We start from the raw sequence: 18,152 nt of genomic DNA on the forward strand, positions 1-18,152 counted from the left end.
ATCAATGCTATCCCCTCTGTACACAGGGTATACAGGGACAGGCAACTTAAGACACTGGCTACCTAAAATGAGGGGCGATAAAGGCACGAAGTGACTGGCTTACAAGGTTTCAAGAGGGAGTTTAGTTTAAGATTATGGGGGTAAAGAAAGAGTCCCCACTGAATAGATTTCATCTTGTCTAGATGGGTCTGGTAAAAAGAGATGGGGATAAGATTCTTATGATTTAATAGTAATTAACTGAATAGTGAATCATCACTAATTGTAACTGTCATAACTGTAAAGGTAGAAGTTTTGTAACAAAACCAGGGGAGTGGTTAATCTTGCAGTCCAGATACAGAGGACCCTAGGACCATCAAGGGAGAAGTGCACAAGCAGAATGCAGGACCTTATCCAGAGAAGCAGCAATGCCAGAGACGGAGGCAGAGATGAGGGCATGGAAAGGGGGAGCCTCCGGCTGATGACTCTAGATTCATGGGAAGAGAGGCACTAAGAGCTGGTGGCCAGGAGGCTGACTTGCAGAATGTGCCCTTTGGGAATGTAAATTATTATATATGCCTGAGTGGGTTGTCTTTTGTTTTTTTTTTTTTTTAGAAAAGCTAAAGTGGATAGAAAGAAATACTATTTAACTGATGGTACATGGAAGGGATTATAATCATTGTAATGAAAGAAGGTTTATGATTTGTTGAATGTAAAATTGATGATCTGCCCTGTAAACTTTCACTCAATCCACAATAAAAACCTTAAAAAAAAAAAGTACATAGTCTTGCATCATTTTTCCTGTTCTCATTAACTTCAGAGTCTGTTGCCCAATATCACTCGTGCATTTGACGGCAGGAGGAAAACCAGTGTGAGCAGAGTGTAGGAAGTAGAATGAATGGACACTGGCACATGGTGCATGTGAACACATAGGCAGGTGGGGATCATGTGAGAGGCCTGGAAGAGGCCAGTAAGGAATCTGAATTTTAGTCTAGGTGCAATGAGATGGCATTGAAGGGCTGGAGGCAAGGAAATATCACTGTGGATGACACATAAAGAATGGATTATCAAGGGGAGAGACTAGAAGCGCAGATCAGAGGGGACAAGAGTGAGTACGGCACAGATGATGAACAGGAAAGCTCACATTTATCAACTCCTTGGTTTTCTAGGTATTGCTTTAAACACACCACAAGCATTAATCTATTCCTCACCAATAACCCTTTGACCCACTTGTGTTGTTGTTAAGCGCCGTTAGTCAGTTCTGACTCATAGCCCCTTTGTGGATGAAGAAATAAGGCATAGAAAAGCTGTGATTTGCCAACAGCCTTCTAGCCCTGGAACCTGCATTCTTGGGCGCTACACTGTATGATCAGAACATCATAAAGTTTGTGAAAATTGTCCATTATCTTTCGAATCTACTTTTTCATGAACTTTTCAAAGCCCCGTCATAGATGGTGTTGAGGTATGGTTTGAAGACCAAGCTGACAGGCCTTGGTCTGAGTTTCTTGAGAAGATGGTCATGAACTACTCCCAGGTTTCCAGCTTTAGGTTATGGAAAGCAGTGTTGCTTACTTCAGGAGAAAACTGGAGGAGGAATAGGATTTGGAAGGAAGATCAAGAATCCATTTTTTTTTTTTTTTTTAAATGTCACGCTGACAGTTGTCTGGGTTGCAGATATATAAATTTGAGTACTGTCGTGGTTAGAATAACGCACCCAAAGATACCCATTTCCTAATCTCTGAAATCTGTGGATGTGCTTGTCACTTTACACAGCAAAAGGGACTGAAAATATAATTAAATTAAGGATCTTGGAGATTGTCTAAACAATACTATCTATTGTTGTTAGGTGACATTAAGTTGGTTCTGACTCACAGTGACCCTATAAAGGGTTTCTGAGGCTGTAAATCTTTACAGTAGCAGAAAGCCTCATCCTCCTCTTGCAGAATGCCTGGAGGGCTCAAACCACCAATTCTTGTCTTTCATAGTCCAGTGCTTGTCCTATGGAGCCATTGCACTTTGGGTGATCTAGGTGGACATAAATTTAATGAAAAGGGTCCTTATAAGAGGAAGCAGAAGTTTCCATGTCAGAAAGAGAGAGACTGAAAGATGGAAGCATAGTATAGCTTAGTGGTTTACACATTGGGCTGCTAACCCAAGGTCAGCAGTTCGAGTGCATCAAGTGCTCCATGGGGGAAACATGAGGCTTTCTGCTCCCGTAAAGATTTACAGCCTCGGAAACCCTGTACAAGGTCGCTATGAGTCGGAACCGACTCCCCAGCACACCACCATCACCACCACACAGTTGACTGTGAGGATGGAACTAAGGAATGTAGGTGACCTCCAGAAGCCTGACAAAGCTCCTAGAGCCTCCAGAAGGAATACAGCCTTGCAGATGCCTTGATTTTAGGACTTCTGACCTTCAAAGCTGTAAGAGAACAAATATGCATTGTGTAACCATTAGCATGTGTTCATCTGTTGTAGCAGTAATAGGAACTAATACCAAGAACTGTACATTAAATGAAGACAAGAAACCAGTAACTAAATAAAGGCCCTGGAGAAGGCTAAAAGAGGTAGGAATCAAACCAATCATGAGGAGAACGGCCTGAGTTAAGGACGGGTGTTCCTTCTTTTGTAGTCGCTGGGTAGGACAAAGCAGAAGTAGAGGGTGAGGTGTAGAGATGTAATGAGAAGATGAATTAATTTCAAAACAATGGTTTTAAGTTGACTCAGTGAATTATGTGGCTAGGTTTTCAGCAGGTCAACACTTGAACCTGGGGATTTTGACTCTTAATTATAGAGTACTTTCTCAATTGTACAAATGAGTCCCAAGATTTGGCAGTAGGAAATAGCAGGAATGGCCAGCAGAGAGTGACGTACTATGTTCAGGCAAATAAAACACAGCTCAGGGTGGGCAGAGGAGCAAGTGCAGGGGCCCTGTGCCAGTGCTTCCTTCCGGCAGTCCTGGGAGGCCACGCTAACCAACCCACACTGCATGCAGCCTCAGGACCCTCTCAACACAGCCATCCACAAAGCAGCAGGCACTGCTGAACTAGCCCTCGAGATGAAGTGGATCTGCCAGTCCTGACATGTTACTGTAGTTCTTCATGTCCCCTCTTTCCAGGGGAGATGAGTGCTAAAATACCACTACGAAGCAGAGAGATGGCAATAGCTGCTAAAAATCTACAGGTTAAGAAAATGATTAACACAACTGTGGTACAACCATATCATGGACTACTTTAGACAAAATGTGATGGAGACGTAGTACATATGGGAACTTTTCTAAGGTATGTTTTCACATGAGAAACCAGATTGAGAACAATTATATGGCTACTCCCATTCATGCTTTTAAAAAAAAATCTGAATGCACACACACGCACACATACACACAAATGCTCAAGAAAGTTGTGAAAGTGTTTGTTAAGCTGTTACCAAGAGTTAGAAGAGTGTGTGATGGTAGAGGGAGGCTGTCATCAGGGAAAGCTGTTTATACATTTAATTGTTTATAACAAACATGCTTTCTTTTGAAAAAATACATATAAAAAGATATACACATATATGTGTGTGTGTGTATACATATGTATGTAGTCCTGTGGTTTATAAGCACTGGCTTGCTAACCACAAGGTTGGCGGTTCAAATTTCCCAACCCTTCCTGGGAAACCCTATAGAGCACGGGTGGGGCACATCATGTGGTCTGGCCCTGCGAACACCACCACAGGTGGGACTCGAAACTCAGTAAGTCCAAGAGCTTTTTTCAAAGCAACATAGATTTATATTAAGTGATGTCATAAATATCCAAATGGCCCTTGGCAGAAAAAAGGTTCCCATCCCTGCTATAAGAGGGTCACTTTGTTGAGTGTCACTGAGTTGTATAGGGTTTCTGAGACTATATATCTTTGTGGGAACAGAAAACCTCATCTTTCTCCCATGAGCAGCTGGTGGGCTCAACCATAAGCATTGACCTTATGGTTTGCAGTATAGTGCTTATCCTCTAGAGCCACGCTACTTCATACACAAAAACACACACACACACATATATATAAGTAGACAATATATACTTGTATAAAATGAGTATTAAAAAAAAAAAAGGCAGCTGAACTGCCTGGGTTCTTTGCAAAGCAAACCTCTTAGCTCTGCTGAGTCCTCACTTAATGCTGTAATCCCTCTGGGGACTTTCTGTTCTACTGTCCCACAGCAGAAGGAACACACAAGATAACACTACTGGATTTGGTGCATGATCAATCGTCAGTAATTGTCAGCAACCTTAAACATCATCCACCCTTTCCTCTTCCCTCCTGCAATGCCACCAACATCTTTCACTTTGCACTCATTCTGCTGCTTTCAAATCACACCTTTGCTTTCTCTGCCCAATATGTGAGACACATTAAACTGACAATACCATCAGCATTATTTCTCTAACCATTCCCAAAGCTTGCTATTAAAATGCCCTATTTCTTTCTTTCAATGATAGCATGCATGCCTCTAGTAACACTGCTCCGGTTTCCTCCTCTTGTTTGCAATAAGGACTCTCTTCTCCATAAATTCACCATCGTTTTCTTTGTCATCTGATATTCTTGACCTTCCTTATTGTTGTCTTCCTTAGCATTCATTTCTCCTACTTACACTGCACATTCTCTCATTAACTTCCTCCTGCAACTTGCCACTTCATATCCACAAGGTTTACTGCTCCCATGGATCAGGCTTTGTGATGCCCGGTAATTGTGTATTTTCACCTATTACATAAGCCTTGAATTTCCTCCATTGTACTGATCTTTGTTTACTTCCCCCCCCCCAACTCCCTTCTTCAAACCTTCTGAAAGTGAATTCCTAAAAGTGACTTAGCAATCCTTTTCCCCCAAGTTATTCTTAACTCTCTACATTTGTCTCCCCTTTACTGAGCACTCATGCACACCAGACAGGATCTGATCCTAGGAATTACTTCCAAGTATTAACTCATCCAATCCTCACAGAAACCTGTGAAAGTGGATACTGTAACTATCCCCATGTAAAATATATGGGAAACTGAAGAGTCTGAGAAGTCACAACTTGCTGAGAACGCTCAGCTGGCTAGTGTTGCTGCAGAATGCAATCAGGGAGCCTGACTCCAAAGTCCAGACTCCTGACCCGCTGCCACTCTTGGCAGACAACTCTGAGGCAAAGTTGTTCTTGATGTTGTTAAGTGCCACAGAATTGGCTCTGATTCAATAGCAACCCCGTAGAGAGTTTCCAAGGAACAACTGGTGGGTTTGAACCACCTACCTTGCAGTTAGTAGTCCAGCGCTTATCCAGCAGTGCCACACCAGAACTCCTTTTCTCTGCTTCAGTTATACTCTGGTCTCACTTCTACTTTGGTACTTAGCAACCAAGTCTTACTCCTTTGCATGCTTTCAGACCTCACTAAGAACAGGAATTGCATTTTTTAAATTAACTAGACAAAGGAATCAATTAAGAGTGTGCCATTTCAATAGTGCCCTGATCCCTGCATAGCATAAGCCTTCAGTATAGGCAGACTCAGGGACGAGGCTTGCAGTTCAAACTTCATGACGCAAACTGTGGGCAGTTTGGGATATGTGCTGATATATTTCTACCTGTTCATTCTAGTAAACTTAGGTGACATCCACCCTCAGAGTCCATTTCCAGTGGGAGTCTAGGATTACCTGAGAGCGCGTCATAGAACTCATCCGCACTAAGAACACTGAGAGGCGGCGATCCTTCCACCAAAGACCGCTCTAGTTCATGGTGCTCAGTGGCCAGGGCCTCCAGTGCTTCCGACAAAATCTTATTTTTTTCTTGTTCTTGTTCCAATTTAAAATTCCTCACCTGGAAGAAAACAGATACATATAAAAAAAGAGGGGAGAAAAAAAAAAAAAAAAAGGCTTCAGGGTGATGACACTCAGACCTTCTCAGTAGGATGTGAAAATTACTTGCCTTTGATCCAATTCAATTGCAACATCAGAAATAAAAACAGTCCTTTTATATACACTTGGATGAATGAGCAAAATTACTAAGCTCATTTTGTTCTTCCCATGGGGCCTTTTCTCACAACAGCTCTAGCTAATGAAAATAGATTAAGAACTAGCAAACAACTTCAGTTCAAATGATCAGGATCCTAGGAGGAGGAGGACATTAACCATTACAGGGGAAAAACAAAACAAAAAACGAGTTATATGTCTCAACATTAATTTTGAAGAAACCAGTTTTAGCCATTTTTAAAAGACAAAATAAAGAAAATAATTCTAAACACAAAAACAAGTAGCACAAAAAAGAGTAAGGTCCAGTTTATATCCACAATAGTTTGTTGGCCAAATTGAGGACAAAGTGCTAAGCAATAACTATAAACATTTTTACTGTTTCAATTCCATACTTTACCTAGAATTTGACTAAAAGAAGTGAGAGCTAGATTATAGAAAAGGTGAAGCCTACTGTAGCTCTTTACCATCTGAAGATAAAACACAATCTAGTCCTACTATCTGGTTCAAGAACATGTGAACCTTTGCCATTGACTAAAACCTGGTATGATGCTTGTAGGATAAACACTGGACTGCTACACACAAGGTCTGCAGTTCAAACTCACTAGCTGCTCCTTGGAAACCCTATATAAGGTTGCTATGAGTTGAAACTGAAATGAAACAACAGAACCCTCTAAGATTTAAATAATCAAATCATCATAAGAAATACCAGGTACTGGGTTTGGTGTGGACCATTTCATCTATTTTTGTATCAGAATTCTGGAAATCACAACGATTCCATAATTTCCTTCTAGAGCCAATGTGGCAATGTACACAGTGGACAGAAATCAGCCTTAATCAACACTGAATTCTCAGAAAAGTCTCCTGTTCCTTAGTTTCTTCACTTACAAAATAAAAGAATTCTATAGAGTAGTTTACAGTTACGAATCGGGCTGCGAACCTTAAGCAGTTCGAAACTACCAGCTGTTCTGTGGGAGAAAAATGAGGCTTTCTGCTCCCATAAAGATTTACAGCCTCGGAAGCTCTGTACAGGGTCACTATGAGTCGGAACCGACTCCACGGCACACAACAACAACAACTATCTGCTAATAATCTCATCTCATTGGTGGTCTTCAAATCGGTAGTCTTTAATTTTCATCTTTCAGAGAAGAAAAGGATTTTTTTCCAGTATAATTCCTAACATAAAAAACAGATGCTTTGAACAGAAGACTTGTGCTGGAAATGGAGTACAAGCCCAACCTTAGAGCTCATTCCTCTCCTCAAGGCCCAAACTCAGGGGCAGTGCCAACAGTCTGAAAGGCACAGATGGGGTGACCTGCCAGTCCTCCTACAAATCAGCCAACCTCCCCAATCTCTGGGTCCTAGAAGCTGTAGAAGCTCTCTCAGACTGCTCCTGTGAACTCCTCACCCTGCTGAATCTAGCTCCTTCATTTCCTGACATTCCCTCTTCTGTTCTGGTGAAGAGCCCTTTGTGGACCTGAGTTTTTCTGATGGAGTCAGTCACGGATACAACTTGAAATTCATGCTACTGAAGTGCCAAGTTTGTAGCAGAAACCAATCAAATGCATATTGTCTAGGGAACAGTCCCAGCCCACATGCACCTGTGCTTATCAATACAGCATCCACACTATGATTATTAGAGCTGTGGCAATGAATTAAAAGCAGCAATGAATGATACGCAATAATGAGCAGAAAGAACATGAAAAACAGAGAAAAACTCTGTCATTATGAATTTTATGAAACTGAAAAATACTTGCTAATATTCCTATAAGGAGCCCTGGTGACGCAAGGGTTAAGTGCTTGGCCAAAAGGTCCGTGATTCTAACCTATCCTGTTGATTCCATAAAGATTATGGCCTAGAAAACCCTATGATATAAAAGATACAGCAACTCTTCCTGTTCAGAACAAAGGTGGGTGGAGAAAACCAAAGACTCATGGAAGAATGAAGTGTTCAGGACTAACAGCTCATGTGAACCACACAATCTCTTCAACTCTACGGTCAGAAGAACTAGATGGGATTGGCTATAACCGCCAACTATTCTAACTAGGGACACAACAGAAGGTCCCAGTTAGACTGGAAGAAAAACGTAGAACAAATCTCTAACTCATAAAATAAATCACATTTACAGGACTGATAGAAATTACAGGAAGACCTGAGCCTGTCACCCAAAGATACCCTTTTAAACTGGAACTGGAGGTCATTTTTCAGCCAAATAAAACACTGTGCAATGAAATAAACACTTAACACCATTAGGAATGTACTCCTTTAAATAATCAACTATATGAGTCCAAAAAGGTCAACATTAGCACAAAAGTGAAGATGACACGGTAAAGAGGGCAGGCAAACTGCATGGCTGGAAACCAAGCAGGTGGGTGGACACAGTGCAGGCAGGCAGGTGAGGCGGAAATGGGGCAGGCAGGGTGGACACAGAATAGGCAGGTGAGGCGGAAATGGGGCAGGCTGGGCGGACACAGTGCAGGCAGGTGAGGCGGAAATGGGGCAGGCAGGGTGGATACAAAGTGGCAGGTGAGGCGGAAATGGGGCAGGCGGGGCGGACACAGTGCAGGCAGGTGAGGCGGAAATGGGGCAGGTGGGTGGACACAAAGTAGGCAGGTGAGGCGGAAATGGGGCAAACGGGGTGGACACAGCATAGGGAGGTGAGGCGGAAATGGGGCAGACGGGGTGGACACAGCGTAGGGAGGTGAGGCAGAAATGGGGCAGGCGGGGTGGACGCTATGTAGGCAGGTGAGGTGGAAATGGGGCAGGCGGGGTGGACACAGTGTAGGCAGGGTGGAAATACTGAGCGCTCAGATACATTACAGGCCCTGTAACTAGTGTCAGAGGTTTCTCTGTGTTACAGCTGAACGCAAAGCTAATGTGCTGTGCAAACTTCACCTAAAACACAGTAGTAGACACACGTGCACACACAAAACAATCATTCAAAAACATAAGAAACCCAAACCCCTATGTCAACGGCCCCCAACAACAATATTACTATAACTTTAAACTGTATTTCCAGAGGGGGGAAATAGTCTTACTAAGGCTGAGTGCAAATTAAAAGAACAAAAAATTTGTTCTTTCTCTATCTGATGAATTCAGCAATTCATTTATCTATAAACGGCTACAAAATTACACACAATGTCCAAGATGATCCTTTCTGTGAGTATAAAAGATATGAGAACTGTTAAAGTATTTGTAGATTTCATATATATAATCAATTGCCAAAAGATTCAAATTCTTCACTCCCACCCACTCTCTCCCTCTATGATCATTACTTTAACTTTTTAAATATCAAAATGCAAATGTGCTGTTGATTCTTAAAAATAAGAATCAACAAAATTATCCTCATACCTAAAGTCATCTAGCTGACTTCAGCAAGATGGCAGAATAAATAAATAATTGAAGCACCAAAATATCCAGTTCCCTCAAAAAAATCTTAACATCCAATTTATTCTTTATCTGTCTAAAATAAGCATCATTTGAATTCTACAACATGTACATCTGTTCTCACTTGTTGTAAGGGAAGGAGTAAGGAGTAGGAAGTAGGAGGAGAGGGGAGAGAGAAGAGGCTCTAACTATGCTCTATATCTTGCCTTATTTTCATCGGTCAGTTGATCTGGGTATATTTTTATTCATTTCAAGTATAAGAGAGTTTTCTGTGCTGAAAAGATCTTTCACAAAGCTGCCCACAAAACAGCAAAGCCTGCCATCATGTCAAGCACTGCATATGAGTGAGTAGCTATACATCACAGAAACTGTACCAGCAAAGAGGTCTCTAGATGCTTCTGAAGCAGCTAAGAACATACTTTCCTGCATTAGTGCTTTTTCAGTTAGTTAGAAGGAACTTAGGAACAAGATGATTCCAAACTCTCTGCAATCTCAATATTTGGAACACAGCTATGGAAAACCCTACATTTGAAAATTAGTGTAGAGCTACTACAACTGATAAAGGGATATGCAAAACACAAGTTCCTAACATCTTCATCTTACTTTTAAATTATGTTTCCACTTGGTAAGTTAGAAGTGATATTATTAGTAGAGAAACAGTATTCTTTTGATCAAAAATACTTCTTTCCAATTCCAGGAACCCAAACAAAACCCACTGCCACTGAATTGGCACCGACGCACAGTGACTGTACAGGACAGGGTCGAACTGCTCCACAGAGTCTCCCAGAATGGAAATCTCTAAAAGAAAAGACAGCCTCATCTTTCTCCAGTGGAGGCTGGTTGGTTTGAACCACCATCCTTCTGGTTAGCAGTCTAACGCTTAACCCATGACACCACCAGGGCTCCTTATAACAGGCCCAATATTTCATTGATGTTATGTATCAATATATACATATTCATTATTATTTCAAGATCCCCAAACTATAATAGTTACCCCATGATTATTAAGGAAGAAGGAACTCCCTTCACAAAATCAGTGACCCTTATATGAGTTTATGATAATGTTAGAACATTTCTAGAATAAGGCTGACATTATATTTTTTCAAGTTCACATAATATTTATACCCTGAGCCCTATGAATTCCCCACAACAAAAATCAATATATGAAGTGAATACAAAGGTTAAGCTTTTTAAGGACTGAAGCACAGTACATGCAATGATAAATATGTCCATTACTTCATGTTTATAGCTAATACAAATTTAAACCTCTCCAGTAGTCTCCTCAAAACACTTCAATATGACGAAAAATGCCATTTTGCTTCATTTCATGCTGGCAGATGAAATTCACAGTGCATGCTTCCAAGTATCCTTCACACTGACTAAAATAAATGCCAGCAAAAGAATTCAGAGTTCTTAAAACAGTTGGGTCAACCAGCTGTATACATTTTAGCTACTCTCTCACTCTACAAAGTAAGCTGTTATTTAACTACATTTCATAAGAGGTTAAATCAGGCAGAGAAAATAATTAAATGTGGCAAAGACATACCACTAAGTGGGGGGTAAATGACTGTCATTCACAGGACACTGTGTATAATTACCCCTGGATAAGACAGGTGAAGTGTTGAACTCGATCAATCCGCTGCCGCCTTTTGACTGGCCTCACTTCTACCCAGGTCAACAGCTTCAAGGATGCTCATTTCATCTTTTTTTTTTAATAAATGAAAAATTTCCTTTAGCCAGTGCAGAACTTTAGAACATTCTCTTTTTTCCCCCAAAAAAAGTTCAAACAATCACCTTGAGTTCCTGATATAGAATCCAACTTCTTCACTCTAACATTATACTGTGCAAATGTAGTGAATTCTCTGATGTCTCTTCTAGCCATAGTCTGTAACTCCCACCAAAGACAATATCCCTGCCCTGCTGGGTGTCGGGAAGAGAAGGTGGGAGAAGATACTGCTAAGATGAACCATCTCAGAAGCAGGATTTCACTACCACTAGAGAAGGAGAGCCAGTAGGGAAGTGTGTCCTTTGGACCCCGAGAGGTCACTGCACAGTGAACCTCCTCAAAGGAAGGCTAGGAGTAACAGAGCAGCGGCAGAACCAAGAGCCAGAGCCCACAGAGCACATAAAACCAAGTCACTTTTGGCAGGAAGCTTGCTTGTAGAGTGGGGTACCTCCAGGCATGTAAGTGGGGGAGCTAGGTTGCTGACCCACAGAGCTAGAGGGAGTGCCTTCAGGCTGAGGCTTACCAGGAGTGGTGAGTTCCCTGGGTATTTATAATCATCTGAATGGAACAATTGTGCTCTGGGCATTTTTTGATTCTGTATTGTAACCTGTGAACTTCCCTAATAAACCCGTAACTGGAAGTCTGTGTCAAAAGTTACATGTGGTCATTGCAATGAATTACCAAACCCAACTGAGTACAAAGGGTTATAGAAGAATAGTTGGTGCTTGATATTTTTACATAGTGTTTCTCAAGAAAACAATTTTTTTTATAGTCAGACTGCTGCATTATTTCTAGGAGGAGGATGAAGAGCTCATGTGAACATAAATTGCCAATGTTCCTCCTAAATCCTGAGCTGGGCTAAATCACTCTTTACTTTTTGTTGTTGCTAAGAGCCACCGAGTTGGTTATTACTCATTTGTTGTTGTTGTACTGTGTAGTCGGTTCTGACTCATAGCAACCCCCTGTACAGGGTTTCCGGGGCTGTAAATCTTTACGGGAACAGAAAGCCTCATCTTTCTCCTGCAGAACAGCTGGTAGTTTCAAACTGCTGACCTAGCGGTTCGCAGTCTGATTCATAACCACTAAGCTACCAGAACTTGTTACTACTCATAGCGACTCTGTATAAGGTTTCTGAGGAGCAGAGAATTGTACAGAGTTTGTAGACAACTGTAAGAACTATGGCTTTGACTCTGAGTGAGATGGGAAGACACTGAGAGGAGGTAAGCTGAGGAAAAACACTATTTGATGTGCACTTCATTATAATCTCTGCCTGACATACTGCATAGTAGACCTCAGAAACTAAGGGCAGAATCAAGAAAGCCCTGCGAGGGGCTACTGTAATAATCCAGATGAAATGTGGCCAATTAATAGGAATGGAGGAGTTGAGAAACAGTCCAATTCTGGATATATTCTGAAGGGTTTTGCTGGCAGATTGTCTACGGGATGCCAGAGAAAAGAAGAATCAAGTGAGGATAACTCTGTAGTTTTGATCTGAGTCACTAGAAATATAGATTCATCATTACCTAACATGGGGAAACCACGGGCAGAACAGAGACCATCAGGAGCTCTGTTTCCTAAAAGCTGAGTGTGAGATATCAAAACCAAAACCATCCAAACCCACTTTCATTAATTCCTTGTACAGTGTTTATGAGATTATGTATCCTCATAGGAGCATACAGCCTCATCTTTCTCCCACAATGCAGCTGTGGGATTTGAACTGCCGACCTTGTAGTTAGCAGGCTAGTGGCTTATCCTACAGTGCCACCAGGGCCTTTTGGAGATCTTAAAGTAGTTATCAAACCAAGAGAAAAGAACTGGGCTGAACTGTAACTCTGGCAGTTATTCGCAGACACATTACATGTTGCACTAAAAGAGAAAACAGTATCATTAAGAAAAAAATGAGAAGAAATTCAAGGCTAGATCCTAGTAGGAGAGATGAGAAAGAAACAGGAAAGAAAATGAACCAAAGATAAAGAGAAAAAAAGCAGATAGAAGGAAAACCAGAAAAGAGTGTGGTCTCCTGGAAGACTAAAGAAAGTATTTCAAGGAAGAAAAAGTGATTAACTGTGTAAAGTATTAATGAAAGATGAAATAAATACCACTAATCACTTAAAAATAGACCTCTAGATTTAGAAATGTGGAGGTCAATGCTAAACTTAATTAGGAGCACTTTTGATGGAGTGGTGAAGGCAAAAGCCTCACTGGACTGGGTTGTAAGAGAATGACAGAGAAAATTTGTAAAGAGAGAGTACAGAATGTTCTTAAGTAGTTTTGCTAAAAAAGGAGGTGGGGTCAATAGGTTTTACTTTGAAAAAAACCAGTATATTTTTATATTGATGGGTAAGGTTCAATACAGAGAGGGAAAAATCAATTATGTAGAAGTAGAGAATTGCTGGAGTTTACAAAAATGGATGCATCGAATCCACAAGTCCTGGTGTGGCACTGTAGGATAAGCACTCTACCACAAGGTCGGCAGTTCAAGCTCACCAGCTGCTCCTTGGAAACCCTATAGAGGTTGCTACGGGTCGGAACCAACTCAAGGGCACTAAACAGTAACAAGAATCCACAAATGTATAGGTTAGCCTTTGTTAAGAGCATGGGCAGTTCATCATTAGTTGCAGGAGAAAAGGAATAGTTGATGGACATAAATGGGTGGGCATGGGTGACTTAAAGGTTTCTTCTAATAGTTTTTATCTTCTCAGTGCCTAGAAGAAAACAGGCAGACGTCATCAATCTGTAGGTTACATCATCTGATGTAGTTAGTGAGAAGCCTCTCATCTCTTGACAAAACATAAAAGTTGTCTACCATAGAATAAAAAAATATAGTTCAGTCCCATTACCCCACAAAGCCCCACAACATGGGATGGCATTTTCCTGTCCCTTAACAGCCAACTGTAACTGGCTCCTGGGACCATTAAAGAATGCACCTTTCTAAGGGCATTGTCATCTTCCTCTTGTGGCTCAAGCCAAGAGAAAAGCAAATCCCATCCAAAATGACTTCTGCACCTCCCTGCACTCCAGGCTCCATCACGGCAAAAAAGATGAAGACTTAATCTAGTTGCTGACTGACATATATGCAAGACTACTTCCCCTGACGCTTGTTAAAATAGCAGTTTCTGCTAATAAGCTGCTAAGTCAATTTCTTCTCAAATTTATCTTCTGACATTTAAATCAAGGAGGAATCCCGGGAAAGCTGACTATCTCTACTGGCTAGGACAGAGCACACTACAAAATATGCATTCAAGAAATGCTTGGTATGTAAATGGACGGTAACAATGCTATTTGGAAGAATAAAGCCAAAATATAACACTTACTCTTGGCAAACTGATTTTAAAGTAAGTTCCCATAAAAACAAACAAACAAACAAACAAAACAACCCACCTCAATGGGAGGCTTCTACTATGTGCAAACAAGTTTAGTTTTTATACTTCTTTATTAATTAGTAAAGATAAAGAGTACTGTTCACTTCCACAGTATCCTGTATTCAATAGACTGAATACATATATAACTTACTTTGTTCAATGGCTCTGGCATTTAAATCAACTTGGTACAACTAAGATCTCATAAAACTTGCTCTTTCAATTGCAAATTTGTACCACCGGACACTGATTGGGACACTCACATAAGGTACTCCTATTACAGAGCAGAGATGTCAGCTTGAGGACTAGGGTGTGCCTGACCCAAGCCATGGTATTTTCAATAACCTCATATGGATGCAAAAGCTGGACAGTGAATAAGGAAGATCGTAGAAGAATTGATGCCTTTGAGTTGTGGTGTTGGAGGAGAATACTAAAAGTGCCATGGACTGCCAAAAGAACCAATAGATCAGTTTTGGAAGAGGCGCAGCCAGAGTGCTCCTTGGAGGCCAGGATGGCTAAGCTTCGTCTCTCATACTTTGGACATATTGTCAGAAGGGAACAGTCACTGGAGAACGATGCCATACTGGGTAAGATGGAGGGTCAGAGAAAAAGAGGAAGACCCCCAACGAGATGGATCAGCCAGGTGGCATCATTGATGCCATCAAGTGTGGCAGCGGTAGTGAAGTTGGCCCAGGATTGGACATTGTTTCATTCTGCTGTGCATGGGGTTGATATGAGTCAGTTCCGACTCAATGGCACCTGACAACAACAACATTACAGCTCAAAATGTATGCAACATCAATTTTATATTGTAGAAGTAGTACTTAACAGCGCTTAAAGCGCTTCTTTCTATAGTTTCCAAATTATTCCAGATCGTCATATAATGTAGCAAAAATTTCGAAAGGTTTTCCAGTATCATTATGGTGATTATAGAAAGGAATGTCAAATCATCATATAGTGGTAGATATTACATACATTATAAACATCTTGCGATATAACAATAAATCAGGGTTTTTGTTGTTGTTGTTAAGTGCCATCGAGTAGATTCAGACCCATAGCAACCCTGTATAGGGTGTCCAAGGAGCAGCTGGTTGAGCTTGAGCCACCAACCTTGCAGTTCAAACGACTTTGCAGTCTGATGCATTAGCCTACAGCGCCACACCAGGACTCCAAATCAGGGTTAGTTATGTAAAAATGATAAAATTCTAAATCTTTCTATTCAATAAAGACTCTGAAAATTTCAAAGCATTTTTTTAACTGGCATCTTTAACCTCCCCATTAAATATTTGTTCCTGTTGTATCTCCAAAGAGCGGTATAGTGCCAGTAACACAGTAAAAGGAAGGTATTAAAAAATATTTTAAATAAATGAATAATCAGGTTCTGTATTAATGGGGGCAAGGAAGGTACTTAAGCAGTATAAAGTAACTTTCTTGGTAATAACTTTTCACAGTAATAATAAATATTTCAAAATTTACTAAGAAAGATCTAATTAAGGACAGGGCCCTTTGAGGAGGGACTGGGGAGTCTCTTAGAATGTCATTATTCTGAATCTCATTGAGAGTTTATCTAGCAAACAAAGGACTTCAGGAGCACTTGTGAAGCACGGTTTTGCTTACAAGATATTATTTGTGTATCTAAGGTTGATGATGATATATCTGTATACAAAGATGATCACACAGTTTCTCTAACCTGCCAAAGGTTGACAAAGGGTAAGAACTGAAACCAAGATCTTTTAATGCCAAATCCCATAAACTTTACAACCAACCCATGCTGCAGCCAATAACAATAAATGGCCCAATAATAATGGTGATGGAAATGTATGGTCAGAGTGTTAGAGCAGGGGACCTCACCTGCTTTCTTTAACAGGGTTTACTAAACTAGCAGATAAGGCAAGCGGGGGAGAGAGCAGATTTATCTAGACTCTAGAAACATTCATAACTCCCTTCCTCCCACCCCTAGGGTCCTTTCTGGAGATCACATCCCTGAAAATTACAAAGTAGACCAAGAACCTCAAGGACAAATGTTTCTCACCCCAAACATTGGTGGCTCTGTCCAGTTCAAATCCTGGCTTAAAGTGGAGGTTCTCAGGCATGGAGAGTAGAATAAGAAACAGGCTAATCTTCAAAGAGATTATGGAGGAGAAGGAGACACTTCACACTCGGGCCTAGCTCCTCTACTAAAAATGCGCCCACACTATTACTTCCTTATATAAAATCTTCCAGTGGCTTCCAATTATCTCCAGAGTGCAATCTGTATACCATGACAGATGCAAAGAAAATGCTAGGAAGCCTTTTATAGTTGTTGTTGTTGTTACATGCCGTGGAGTCGATTCCAACTCATAGGGACCCTGTACAGGGTTTCTGAGGCTGTCAAGCCTCATCTTTCTCCTGCAGAACAGCTGGTAGTTTCGAACTGCTGACCTTGTGGTTCTCAGCCCGATTCGTAACCACTACACTACCAGAGCTCCTTTTATAGTTAGTTTTGTCTAAAATATTGGACAAATTATCAAATTAAAGACATAAAATTACAGCTACAGATTGATACTGGTGCACTCACGAGGTCCATGTGCCTCGTGGTGGAAGGTCCAGTGCGGGATGGACCATAACTTCAGGGAGGCAGTGATGACCGCTCAAAGACTGAACAAAGCCCCTGAGCTCAGGGTATTAGGCTGTGCTAGAGTTTATAGGAGTCTGATTTCTGAGATTTACAGGCCATCTTGTCTAGTTTAGTTAACTCACAAAAGGCACATATAGCTTAAAGACTGTTGCAAAGACTGCAGATTGAAGATAATATTTTTGGTGCAAGCAAAGTGAACAAATAGAAAATAGCAAAAGCTTCTATTGCTCCTGTGAGCTCTTCATCAGTTACTCCGGTAAAAATAGACCATATAACCAGATGACTGCAAGCCGGTTCTTCAAATTTAAAATTATCAAGAAGATCATATGTAACATGGATATATGAGAGTAAGTACAAAAATAATGCTGCAAAACCATAGAAACCATTATTCAATTACAAAAAAATTACCATAAAGCTATTGTTTCTCAACCTGTCCTCCATCTAGGTCTATACATTTCTGAAGCTGGTGTTTCCATCTCTTTAACCCTTCTTGGGGTCCGGGTATGACACTGTAGGACATGCACTTGACTGCTAACTGCAAAGTCAGCGGTTCAAATCCACCAGCTACTACTCCTTGCAAACCCTACAATAGGTCACTATGAATCAGAACCAATTGCATGGCACTTAACAAAACCAGCCCTTCCCTGAAGAATTCTGTCTGTTTTACGCGACATGAAAATGGCAGTTCTGGCATCCTCAGAGGATTCAAACTGCGTTCCTTTAAAATGTTTTTGGAGGTTTCTCTCTCTCTCTCTCTCTCTCTCTCTGTGTGTGTGTGTGTGTGTGTGGTGGGGAGACAGTTTGATGGGACAAGATTCAGGGTTGCAGGGTTGATGGGTGAGGTTTCCAAATGAAATTCTTGTAGGACAGCCCTTGCTACCCTCAAAGAATGAGCAGGTGCATTGTAGTGAAGGGAAAAAAAATTACCTTGTACAACTTTCCTGACCTTTCTCTCAATAATGCCGTTTTCAGTGTTCTTTAAACGTCTTCATAATAAAGTCCCTGTTATCAGCTTGTACTCTTTGAAAAAAAATCTATCAAGATTACGCCTTTGACAGGGAGTCGTTAATCTTACATTCCAGGAACAGAGGACCCTAGCACCAACAAGCAAGAAGAGCA

General features: G+C 41.0%; 1 protein-coding gene across 1 annotated transcript in view; it reads right to left on the minus strand.

Annotated features, from left to right (window-relative positions):
- The window catches only part of OSBPL1A (oxysterol binding protein-like 1A), a 274,214-nt gene that overhangs the window by 100,717 nt on the left and 155,345 nt on the right, over positions 1-18,152 (minus strand). The window contains exon 15 of the mRNA XM_006835025.1: positions 5,632-5,794. Coding sequence (XP_006835088.1) covers positions 5,632-5,794 — 163 coding nt within the window. The remainder of the gene's footprint in view (positions 1-5,631; positions 5,795-18,152) is intronic.

The sequence above is a fragment of the Chrysochloris asiatica genome, unplaced genomic scaffold (assembly GCF_000296735.1).
Source record: "Chrysochloris asiatica unplaced genomic scaffold, ChrAsi1.0 scaffold00015, whole genome shotgun sequence".
NCBI lineage: Eukaryota > Metazoa > Chordata > Mammalia > Afrosoricida > Chrysochloridae > Chrysochloris > Chrysochloris asiatica.